This window comes from Lepidochelys olivacea, assembly GCF_965140295.1.
Source record: "Lepidochelys olivacea isolate rLepOli2 genome assembly, chromosome: 6".
NCBI classification, from domain to species: Eukaryota; Metazoa; Chordata; order Testudines; family Cheloniidae; genus Lepidochelys; species Lepidochelys olivacea.
This window is the reverse complement of record NC_140416.1, coordinates 41,545,653-41,558,618: the sequence shown is the minus strand read 5'-3', so window position 1 is coordinate 41,558,618 and position 12,966 is coordinate 41,545,653. Positions and strand designations below refer to the sequence as shown.

Sequence of the window (12,966 nt, the reverse complement as noted above, 5' to 3'; positions counted from 1 at the left end):
GTAGAAACCAGCATATAGACAGACACACAGACCCTTTGTTTCTCTCCCTCCTCCCAGCTTTTGAAAGTATCTTGTCTCCTCATTGGTCATTTTGGTCAGGTGCCAGCGAGGTTACCTTTAGCTTCTTAACCCTTTACAGGTGAGAGGAGCTTTCCCCTGGCCAGGAGGGATTTCAAAGGGGTTTACCCTTCCCTTAATATTTATGACAGCCTCCAATACCAATTTTCTTTTACTCATCCCTGGCATTTAGAAAACACTTTAATAAGAAAAATCTTGTCAATTAAATTCAAGAGGATGTTTTCTAGTGGCCAAACCGCTAGGAGTTTATCGGTGAAATCCTGGCTCAATTGAAGTCAGTGGGATTTTTTTCTGTTGCCTTAAGAGAATCAGGATTTCATCTAATGTATTTTTACTTACAGTGCATAGCAAGCCCTTCTAGTGTAGAATCCTGGACTAAACAATGTTTCAGGCAGAAAGTAGACTCCTTCTATTACAATATTATGAAGAATATTATCAATTTGTAACTTTCACACCCCTCCTCCCAAAAAAAAGAAAAAAGCACCATCCAAAGGTCATTTACTACCTTCTTCCGTCCAGAAAATCCTTATGCACATGACACATAACATTTAGAATCACCTATTGCAGGGTGTCAGAAATAACATCAAGCAATTTATAAAATGTTGCTTTATTTAAACAGCTGAGATTCATCATCTTCTGTTGGATTTCTAGCTCTTTTTGTTTGCCCTTGCTCAGCCTTTTCTGAAAAACAAAAGTAGTACAGATTTTATTTACTGCCTTTATGTTCCTGCAGTAAACAAATACAACAAATTCATTAATCATTCAGTGGCAAAGGACATTGAGCGCACTGGACCAAAACATACACATGTTTCTAAGCAACCATGGCATTTAGCTTCATAATTTTTGCATCATTCTTAACAGCAAAGCTTTGAGCACTCCGCTAGCCTCCACGCTCCTAGCCAATGTGGTAACAAGATAAAAGTAAAATTGTTACTGTCACAATTTTCATTTCAGGCTTGCTCAATTCTGAATCTGACTTCAATTGTCCCATGCTGCCTAAAAAAAGACTATAAAGGTCATGAAGGGTTAAAACAATTTGAGCACGGGGTTGGACTAGATGACCCCCTGAGGTACCTCCCAACCCTGATATTCCATGCTTAAACCAGTACACTGAATGGCTAAAACAAGAGTGGAAAAACTGGAGGGATACCTTAATCAAGAACCAGTGGAAACACACACTCAAATATATTACATATATTTAGCACTACATCTTCTTTAATAAGCTGTTTGGAGGCTCACCACATATTTAAGTAGATCATTATAATAGTTGATGAGAAGGCGTTTGTGCATCCTCATATTAATTTAGCTAATGATACAGGACAGTTCTCAAAGGAAAAAAATCTGTTCTGTACCTTACCATAGTTATGCCATATTTTAATACATTGTAATTCCAGTCTGAGAGCAGAACTTATCATTCTAATCATTAGATCAATGTGAAATATCTGCAAACAACAGGAAAACACGCGAAACTTGATTGACTGGCTTTTGGTACAAATTCAAATGTCAAACCAAGATAATTGAAAAGTTTGGAAGGGATGATGAACTTTTGAGCAGATCTGGGCCCTTTATAATTTTGACTTGAAATCACTTAAATTTCTCCTTTCAGAGAGTTTTGGCATTAAACCAGGTGAAATTTAGCAGATTTTACCTACTTCGTCTTTGAAGTTTCAGATCATTTGAACCAACAACACAAGGAAAATCCAGGGATTGTAAACCCACCCAAATTCCAAATATACTTTATCTCTGCAATGTGAAACCAGGAGATTCCAGATCAGACTCTGATCTCATAGATATCAGTTTTATACCAGCTAAACTCCACTGACACTCTATGGTACTTTAACACTAAGGGCTTGTCTACACTGCAGCTAGGAACATGCCTCACAGTCTGAATAGACAGATGCACGAACTCTGCTCTAGCTAGCATGCTAAAAATGCAGTGTGGAGGTTGTGGCATAGGCTAGCCATTCAAGTATGGATCCACCTTAATAAGCAAGTTGCATGATTAGATCATCTACACAGTATGTAGTTTTCTTTTTGAGAGTCGTGCTTCACTGATTTAACTGACTACCTTCATAGTCACATTGTTGCATAGTTTGTAGATCAAACTGTACAGTTTAATAGTCAAGAGGCATGCCTAATTTTACTATTCTATTAAAAAATTAATGAGGATGCATACTGGGTGATCCACTTCCATAATTTACACAGCCAGCAGTGCATGTCCCTAACTCTGCTGTATAATTCACTGGGTGAGCTGAATACTATGGGTGTTAAATTTTTGCATACTTCACCGATCAAGCTGCATATTTCATCAGTTGAATTCTCACATGCAGATATTTTGTTGGTCAAACTGCATATGAAACTGATCAAGATGGATAAATACTTTGTCTTATACCATGCCTTGAGTGTCTATCTGCTTTAATATTTATTATTCCAGATTCTTTGTGCTTTAGAATACATAAAAATGAATTGCTTTAGGCACGAGAAGCATTGCATTGTCCGATACTTTATTTTACAAATAAAAATAAAGAGATCATTAATATTTTTCTTAATCTTCACATGGAAAATTTGAAATAAGCCCTCCTCACCAATAATTCATCCCATGGAAGCATTGTTCTGTTGTTTAGAAGGAAAAAATAATAATAACCCTTCTTTTTTTTTTTGCAGAGAACTGAATTCTCACACTGTCATAAAAATTGTAATTCTTGTCAAGACAAATTGTAATGCGATGCTGTGGAAAAATATACAATTGAAACAGAAAAGTATAGAAAAAATAAACCAATAAAAATAAGGTTAGAATAGTCTGCAAATAAATGAACTTGATTGATCATCTTTTCCCATGAAGTTTTCGTCTTGGGATCAGACAGTGTGCAGTTCTCTGCATATGCAGCTTGCACTGATTTCAATGAGAGCTCTGCACATACGGGGGCCTGAAGGATTGGGGCCTTCATAATGCCTCCAAGTTAATGGACAGCATATGCAAGTCAGTTAATAAATTATTTGTTACCATTAGGTTCTGGATCAGAGAATTTACTATAGTAGAAAGACTTTAAAGTCAACAAGAGTTTGACAGATTATCAGTGGGGTAAAGGTGTTCAGGATTTGCCCACAGTTAATCTGTAAAGTTCACTCATTAGTAAAATATCTGTAGATTGAGTAACTCAGCACCTATCAAATAGGGGAAGGACATGTGCAGGAAAGAGAGAGAAAGATCACCTCTGACTGTGTCTTCCATTACTGTTTGAATTTGAGGAGGAGTAACAAAGTTGCAGCTGCACAACCAAAAGGCTGTGTAGATTAGAGGAATGAGCTAAAGATAGGAGAGGCTTGAGTTCTAATCCAGACTCTGCCTCTTTCTGTCTCCAATTCCTGTTCTCCAATGTGTGGATAGTAATATTTAGCTACCCAACTCAAAGGAGTGTAGTGAGAGCTATTTTGTTAATAACTGGAGAGTGACAGGAGTGGGGAGACTCTGTCAAGGCCACACCTAGTCTAGATTTTGCCTGGCCCTTCCCCACCCACCTCTATACAGGGGCAGGCACTCCCCGGGGTCAGGAACCAGGGAATTAGATTTCTCAATGAGGGTAGGTAAGTGTGAGGCCAGGAACTGAAGCAAGCAGAGCTGTGATGGAGTGGGGGGGGGGGGCATGCTGCATTTTCCCAAAAGAGTACAGTAAGGACAGCTACCAGACCACATTCCCTCTTAATCACTACCCTCACTTCAAATGCAAGCAGTGAGTTAGAGCCACAAGCTTGCCTAAAATATGTCACTGGATCAGGATAATATATACCTCGATCAATGAGATGATCAAAAGGTTTTCCAAGCTGATGAAGTCTGCATTTTATCAGAAAAATATAATAATAATAAACCAAATCCCAAAACATCACATATTGCAGCATATTGAGAATTGTCAACTAAACTAATAAAATATGTATCTGGCATGACTTTTGTCTGCAATAGCACCTCTTAGAAGTGCAGCACCTCTCTCTTTTGTAACGTACCCATTGTACCAATAATACTGTAATATGGAGCTGGAACTTGAGTTGCTGTACTGGATCACAGCAGTGGTTCATCTAGTCCAGAATCCTATCTCTGATGGTGGCCAGTAACAGATGTTTCAAAGGAAGGTGCAAGAAATCTTGCAGTGAGCTGTTACAGGATAACCTGCCACAGAGCGGTCTCCTGCTAACTGCCAATGGTTATAGGTTGGCTGACACCATGGACTTAGAATTTCAGAATGTTGTGATCCTTTTTACCATCAGGAAGACTTTGTGTTCTTAAATATAGTGAGCTGTAATAAATATCAAGAGTAAAAGAAGATGTTGGAAAAGTGGGGTGCAAGCATCGTTATTTTTTCATGGTCTTAAAATTAAAACACAATTTTTAGTCACACTAACTAGCCTTGAAGTGTCTCTTAATGTCCCAGAATTTTTGCTCTTTCATAGAACAGCTTCCATGGTTCATCAAATATTTGTAACTGGATCAAAGCATCTCTGCTTAATCATATCTTCCTTGCTTACTAATATAGTTTCCCAAGTGTACAATCTCGTCCATCTCTTTCATCTGTACTGCCCTTCTTACATCCACATTCTTTATTCATCTGTCACAAACAATAAGAAAAACATGAAGAATATAGCTCTGGGTTTTTTTACATTGGCCCTTAAAACATAAGCCGAGCTTGTTGGGCTCTCAAATGGATGTTAACTAAGGGAGGAGAAGTGGACTTGCCTTCATTTTCCCCTTAGTGATGCAGAGTTTATTTTCTTTGCACATATAAGCCTAATAACCTTGCTGAACTTCTCTGATTGTGTTGAGGGAGAGGACGAACATATGCTATGAATCCCAGAAAGTCTTTCCTGGAGGTAAATGGATTTTAAAAATATATTTATCAAGCTCAAAATCATCATAAGATGTAGTAAGACTGGGATAGAGGCCCAGACCCTGTGTAGTACTGCTCCCTCCCCTGGGGACCACACTAGTACATAGTGATCGTGCAATGGTGTAGAGCTGGCAAAACAGCTCCTGCACAACCTCATTTCCCTGATACCAGCCTAAATTTGAAATTGAGCATTGACCCCAGTAGACTTGGGGACCATGAATATGAAACACCTCTATCCATCCTGGAAGGTTTCCATTCGATATCACTGCTAAGCCTTCCCAGATTTGAAAAAGAGCTATTCCTTTAAGATTTATTTGTCAAGTGGAGACACTGTGCGTTGGATTAGAATTGAAAAACGAGTGTAGTTCTTTTGGCACAATTTTAGCTCAAATCCTGCCCTCAGTTAGGCTATGTCTACACTACATACTGGGGGTGTGATTCCCCTACTCATATACACATATGTGTGCTAGCTCTCACTGAGCATTCACTGAGCTATCATGGGTATGTGTAAGTGACTCACACCCTTAGCTCTTAGTGTAGGCATAGCTTTAGACTGGTACGCTGAAGTCAGTGGAGTTGCACTGGATTAACTGAGATAACTTTTAGTTCTCACTGCCTTGAACACATCCCACTGCTGCCCCTCACATTTGTCTGTGTTTTCATCTGTTTATATTTGCATTTTCACTAACATTCTTGCAAAGTGTGTTTTCATTCATCTTCTCATGGGCAATGGTTGTTCTGCGTGCAGATTATGAGGTGAAGATTATTTCTCTATGGGGGAGAAAGGGATGGCAGGATGGGGTATGGGACATGTGCAAGGAAATATGACTTTACCTCCTACCCACCTCTCTCTCTATGATTTACTTGTTGGCAGAGAAAGGACTAAGGAGCCCTTGCTCACAGGGATTAATATTTTGGTCCACCATTCTATTGGCTTAATAGAGAAAGGTGGGTGTTGCAGGGAAGGAAGTCTCCTAGCACACATCCCTGTCCTTTCATGTGCATTCACAAAGACAGATTACTGCTTAACCCGTAGAGGAGTAGATCTCTACATTCTTTATCCTTGCCCACCTTAGTTTCCCAAAGCTATTTGTATCAAAGTCTTTGTGAGTTAATATGTTTATATGTATATTAATTTATATCTTTATTAAGGTTCCTGAGAAGTAATATTCTGCTATATATACCTGCTGAACAATGAATGCATAAGATCCAGTAAAATACTCTAAAGCCCATAATATCATGTTCAGTCTTTGTAACTTAATAAAATGTGTTTAGCATTTGTTAAATACATTTGGTATATCATACAGCAGGTAATTAAAAAAAACACCTATAAATTTTTGGAGGCTTGCCTTATTCATTCACTGAGTTACCATGATATATGGTGTGGTGCATTGCAATAAAAACACAGTAAATTGCATTGCAATTCCAGTGGAAATAATGGCAGCTATGCCATGACTCAAGGTATTTTATAGCAATATGGTTGTGTAAATTATTCATGTCTCCAGTGCATCTATCCTATATTAACAGAGTTACACATACACATTATACTAGACACAATGTTTTATCGGGCTTTGGCACTATGAAGAAACAGCATTCATGACACCTTAGGTAAGGTTGTAAACAGGTTTCATTTTAAACCCTATTTTTACCCTTCTGAAACCTAAGAACATTGGTTTGTCTTGAAAATTGCCATATTTACTTGAAAGCAAACAAGAAAATCTTACCCAAAATTTGAATAAAATTGATTTTAGAGTTACGGCCCATTTAACAAGTATTCTGATATGAAATTATGATGAGTTTTTACTATCTATTTCAGTTCTTCTCTATCAAAACAGCAGGTTACTCCCTTTTCCGAACTTGAAAGGGAAATCATGAGTTGGAATAAATTGGCATTGCTATGGTATGCTGATTTACACCAACTGAGAATCTGGTCCTACAGATAGTTTGCTGTCCTTCAAAACTAGTCCTTATGCACTAGAGGCAGCTGAAGATTAAATTATAATTAAACAAAGTGATAAGTGATTGTTTTATCAAATTGTACCAGTTGTACCAGTTACACCCGTAGACCTCATTCCTAGCTAACAAAGCTGTTTAGAGCTGTCAGGCTCTGGTGCTTTTTGAAGAGAAAGTGCCTAGAGCAGGGGTGGGCAAATTTTTTCGTGTCCCCCGCTGTCCCCTCTTGTTCACAGCAGCACGGGCAGCGCGGCTTGCGCCCACTCATCTCCTAGGCTTTCCAATAAGCCTGTCCTGCTGCTCTGAGCGGCATGGTAAGGGGGCGGGTGGGAGGCGGGGTTGGATAAGGGGCAGGAGGTCGTCAGGGAGCAGTTGGATGGGACGGAGGTTCGGGGGGGGCAGTTAGGAGACAGGGAGCGGGGGGGCTGGATAGGGGGTGGGGTCCTGGGGTCCCAGGAGAGGGTAGTCAGGGGACAAGGAGTGGGGGGGTTGGATGGGTTGGGGGGCCTGTCAGGGTGTGGGGGTGTGGATAGGGGTTGGGGCAGTCAGGGGACAGGGAGCAGTGGGCATTGGATAGGGGGTGCGATCCCAGGGGGCAGGTAGGGCGGGGGATCGTGGGAGGGGACAGTCAGGAGACAAGGCGCAGGGGGGGTTGGATGGGTTGGGGGTTCTGAGGGGAGCAGTCAGGGGGTGGGAAGTTGGAGGGGGTGGGGGCCAGGCTGTTGGCAGAGGCACAGCCTTCCCTACCAGGCCCTCCATACCATTTTGCAACCCGCGGGCCGTAGTTTGCCCACCTAGAGGAACCCCTTCAATGTATTGACTATCTCTCAGTGGGGAGAAACAGGGATATCAGAGGAGGCTCTGCTTCCCCTGATGTCAATCATGATGATTCTACTATGATAGGATTGATCCCAAGCCTATTGAAATCAATGGGAGTCGTGTTTCAGTGGGCTTTGGATGAGGCCTATAGGTGGGCTGAGGAAGGTGGAATCTTGGAGTCTGCTTCTGGGAGACAGAACTGGAAAGCTCCTCAGCGACTACCTACTTGCCTCTTCTCACTGGTTTCCAGTAGTGTTCTGCAGGAACAGAGTCAGTTGGGCCATGGAGCTCTGGAGCAGGTCTACACCTGCTGGAATATCATGCCCATAGGAGAAATTTCTTCCTATCCCCAGAACCACATCAGTTAATGGCTGGCTTGTAAGATGAAGCATGAAGGATTGGTCCCTTATAAAAAACAATTATTAATCCTAATCATGCCTCCATTACTTGTCTCTGCTCTAAACCATTCCTTTCTCTACAGTTAATCTTTCCCAATTTCAATGTTTTTCCAAGCCTCTACTAACTTTTGTCACTGGATCCTTTCTATTTCTGTTGTATCTTTTCTGAGACAAAATGACCAAAACATTTCAGTCTTGTAGGTGACGGCAAACTGTCAATTATAAAATTGTCTAATAATTATTTAGTATTATTGTCTACTATTTTTAAACACAACTTAATATTTTGTTTGTTAGTTAGTTTTTGGTTTTTTTTATGCCCCTTTAGTAAATTTCATTTGTCATCACACTACCCATTCACCTAGCTTTGTTAGGTCTTTCTTAAACTTCTCAAGGTTTTCCCTAGACTAACCTGAACAATTATACACCACTGTTCACTTCCTTTCCATCTCATGAATAAATATAATAAATGCCAGTCTTAACAGGCTAGACTATAGGTGAGACTTTTGACGTGTAGAAAATTGAGTGAATATTTCTACTCTGCTTTCTGTCTATGAGAGAGTCCTTTACCTCTCAGTCTATGACTATGTTGTTTCCTTTTAGTAAGAAAGTCTTTAAGAACTTCAAATAAATGATATCAACCAGCGCTGTTTTATTCACTATTCTATTGACATGCTCAAAGGATTTTTAATAGATAACAAAGGCACAGCTTTCCTTTCCAGAAATTTTGCTGATTTGTCCCTCTCATCTCATGTTCACCTAAAGAGCTGGACATAATGCACTTTCTGTACTTAGAGAGCCAGATGCCCTCCTCCCACTCAATCTGTTGATCAATTCCATTGTTCTACTGATGACCCAGTGGTTTAGGTAAAGGAATGGAAATCGAGAAGTCCTGAATCTTAATTCCAGTTTTTACTCCAACTCTCTCTGTGGTATTGACCAAGCTACTTAAATTCTCTGCCACAGTTTCCTCATCTGTAATATAGGAATTGTAATTACTTATCTACCTGCCCCACAGTGCTGTTGTGAGGATAAATTGGAGAATGTTAGTAAAGAGCTTTGAACATAAAAAGGGCTATATAAGTGTCAACCCCATCTACTGAAGGAAAGAAGAATCACTGATTTTTTTCCCAAAACCTTTGTAACAGTGATATGGTTTCAATGATTGTATTTTCAGGTTGGCAAGACTTGTTTGGGGAAGCACAATAATTCAACATCTCCTCACTTCAAGGTGGCAGAAACAGATCCTAGCTTTCAGGTACTTCTGTCTTCGAGTAATTGAGCCCTTTTATAAAAGTGTCTTTATCAAATGAAAAATTCCTTGAACTATATCTGCTTATTCTAAGTCAGTGATTTCTAGGTAGTTCCTCATTAATCACAATGAAGACTTCCACTCCACTTGATTGAAGTTGGTGGTTTGAGATGGCCTTCTGTTAGGAACTATTACAATACTTAAAGAACTTGACTGCCCTAATAATCAGCTCAGCCATTCTTATAAACTCAGTGTTCCTTTTTGGGGGGGAGGGGAGAGAAAAATTTCCAAACCCTGTGTATAACTATCATAGAAACATAGAATCATACAATATTAGAGTTGGAAGGGACCTCTGAAGGTCATCTAGTCCAACCCCCTGCCCAGAGCAGAACCAATCCCAACTAAATCATCCCAGCCAGGGCTTTGTCAAGCCTGACCTTAAAAACGTCTAAGGAAGGGGATTCCACCACCTCCCTAAGTAACGCATTACAGTGTTTTACCACCCTCCTAGTGAAAAGGTTTTTCCTAATATCCAACCTAAATCTCCCCCACTGCAACTTGAGACTGTTACTCCTTGTCCTGTCATCTGCTATCACTGAGAATAGTCTAGATCCATCCTCTTTGGATCCACCTTTCAGGTAGTTAAAAGCAGCTATCAAATCCCCCCTCATTCTTCTCTTCTGTAGACTAAACAATCCCAGTTCCCTCAGCCTCTCCTCATAAGTCATGTGTTCCAGACCCCTAATCATTTTTGTTGCCCTTTGCTGGACTCTTTCCAATTTCTCCACATTCTTCTTGTAGTGTGGAGCCCAAAACTGGACACAGTACTCCAGATGAGGCCTCACCAATGTCGAATACAGGGGAACGATCACGTCCCTCGATTTGCTGGCAATGCCCCTACTTATACACCCAAAAATGCCATTGGCCTTCTTGGCAACAAGGGCACACTGTTGACTCATATCCAGCTTCTCGTCCACTGTCACCCCTAGGTCCTTCTCTGCAGAACTGCTGCCTAGCCATTCGGTCCCTAATATGTAGCAGTGCATTGGATTCTTCCGTCCTAAGTACAGGACTCTGCACTTGTCCTTGTTGAACCTCATCAGATTTCTTTTGGCCCAATCCTCCAATTTGTCTAGGTCCCTCTGTATCCTATCCCTACCCTCCAGCGTATCTACCACTCCTCCCAGTTTAGTGTCATCCGCAAACTTGCTGAGGGTACAATCCACACCATCTTCCAGATCATTAATGAAGATATTGAACAAAACCGGCCCCAGGACCAACCCTTGGGGCACTCCACTAGATACTGGCTGCCAATTAGACATGGATCCATGGATCACTACCCGTTGAGCCCGACAATTTAGCCAACTTTCTACCCACCTTGTAGTGCATCCATCCAGCCCATACTTCTTTAACTTGCTGACAAGAATACTGTGGGAGACCGTGTCAAAAGCTTTGCTAAAGTCGAGGAATAACACATCCACTGCTTTCCCTTCATCCACAGAACCAGTTATCTCATCATAGAAGGCAATTAGATTAGTCAGACATGATTTTCCCTTGGTGAATCCATGTTGACTGTTCCTGATCACTTTCCTCTCGTCTAAGTGGTTCAGAACCGATTCCTTGAGGACATGCTCCATGATTTTTCCGGGGACTGAGGTGAGGCTGACTGGCCTGTAGTTCCCAGGATCCTCCTTCTTGCCTTTTTTAAAGATTGGCACTACATTAGCCTTTTCCCAGTCATCCGGGACTTCCCCGGATCGCTATGAATTTTCAAAGATAATGGCCAATGGCTCTGCAATCACATCTGCCAATTCCTTTAGCACTCTCGGACGCAACGCATCTAGCCCCATGAACTTGTGCACGTCCAGTTTTTCTAAATAGTCCCGAACCACCTCCTCCCCATGTAGTACTCCCCAGTGCAGTAGTCTGGGAGCTGACCTTGTTCGTGAAGACAGAGGCAAAAAAAGCATTGCATACATTAGCTTTTTCTGCATCCTCTGTCACTAGGTTGCCTCCCTCATCCAGTAAGGTGCCCACACTTTCCTTGGCTTTCTTCTTGTTGCCAACATACCTGAAGAAACCCTTCTTGTTACTCTTAACATCCCTCGCTAGCTGCAACTCCAGGTGTGATTTAACTATGATTTGGTGAAACTCTGCTTCCCCTTCATCTGTTGGTCCAATAAAAATACAGTTACATAGATATTCTGTAGCAGAGAGGGGAAGTGCTGTACCTCTGGGCAGCTCAGCTGGTTTGCTCCATTCTAATTCTCCAGCCATTTTTGTACCACTGATTAACCAGCTGGTTTTTTTCCCCCTCTGCCACTTAGGGTGTGGGGGGAGCATCAACATTTTTTTTCACCCTAGTCAACAAAATGGCTAGGACCTCTTCTAGCAGAGACCAGAATTCTGAACCAGACAATCAGAAACCAGTTGAAGGATATTCTGTTGTTCGAAATCTTCCTAGCAGTATCCTCTAATAATAAATCTATAAAAGGTGAGCAATTGATTTCATACAATTGTTTCTACAATCAAAATTTTGGTATTTTGAGAAAAATTCTACAGGTTTCATGGAATGTAGATTAACTCTATATAGAGAGACACACATTATACATATGTGTATACATATACATGTATCATGCATGTATATGTGCACTCAGCAGACATACTATAGTTATTTCAAAAGCAGTACAAAGTCTAGCAAAAATAAATACAGCTGTGCGCACATTATTCCTATGGCACTTTAAGCATTCAGTGTTGATTCCTTGTATTCCAGTGTAATATGATGACCACAGATTGTTGGCCTGATTCTCCTCTCACTTACTCCTCAGTTCAGTAATTCTTGATTTAAATCAGGATTGATTTAAAATGAGATCAAAATCGAGGCCTGTGTTTCTTGATGAGAAAGATGACCTTTTTTATTTAGTATCCCACTATTCATCTGTGTAACATTCCATAATATTACAATACTTACATTGATTCTGTTTTCCCCATTGTGTTGGTTAACAGAAGTTGCACAGCCCTGCATGGATTCAACCTGAAGCTAAAAAATCAGCAGAGACAAATGAGAAGAAGCATGAAGAGTTAGATAAAACAGAAGAACAAGCACTGTAAACATTACTAAACTATGTTAACAATGTCCTTCATTTGCTATTGTATTCATATTGTTTTTAGTCCAGAAGCATGATAATGTATCAAGTTTCTAAAGCATGCGACTTTTTCACTATTTTATGAATGTTTGTAAATTAGTCTAGTTTCTGAAATAGACCAATTAGTATCTCTCAGCAATAATCCAACAGAAATGGATGTTTGAAGATATGTTTTGTAATACAGTCCAGTTTTTTGAAATATTATTCTGCCCTGATCAGTAACTTGCTTATTATAAATAAGTCTGTTTTGTAAAGAACTGCCATTCAGACGTTTTCTTTTCTTAGCCTGTTCTGTTTGTTAGCTATCTTTACTGTATACTGGGAGGCTGAAGTCAAAACGGGGATAAAAGCCTGCTAACATAAAATAATAGTAATTACATAGTTAAAGTGCAATGCTACTCGAAAGAGTGACTATGTACATGGCACAATAGGATTCCATATTTACC

At 40.4% G+C, this 12,966-nt stretch overlaps 1 protein-coding gene across 4 annotated transcripts in view; it reads left to right on the top strand.

Annotated features, from left to right (window-relative positions):
• The window catches only part of LUZP2 (leucine zipper protein 2), a 324,235-nt gene extending 311,518 nt beyond the window's left edge, over nucleotides 1-12,717 (top strand). The window contains exons 9-10 of one of the 4 annotated variants that reach the window (XM_084632579.1): nucleotides 9,300-9,380; nucleotides 12,381-12,714. In XM_084632579.1, the coding sequence (XP_084488705.1) occupies nucleotides 9,300-9,380; nucleotides 12,381-12,485 (186 nt within the window). In that variant the 3' untranslated portion in view covers nucleotides 12,486-12,714. Of the gene's footprint in view, nucleotides 1-2,742; nucleotides 2,840-9,299; nucleotides 9,381-12,380 lie in introns of those variants that run through there. The other 3 variants (XM_084632577.1, XM_084632578.1, XM_084632580.1) reach the window with 3 other exon arrangements.
• The last annotated feature ends 249 nt before the right edge of the window (nucleotides 12,718-12,966 follow it).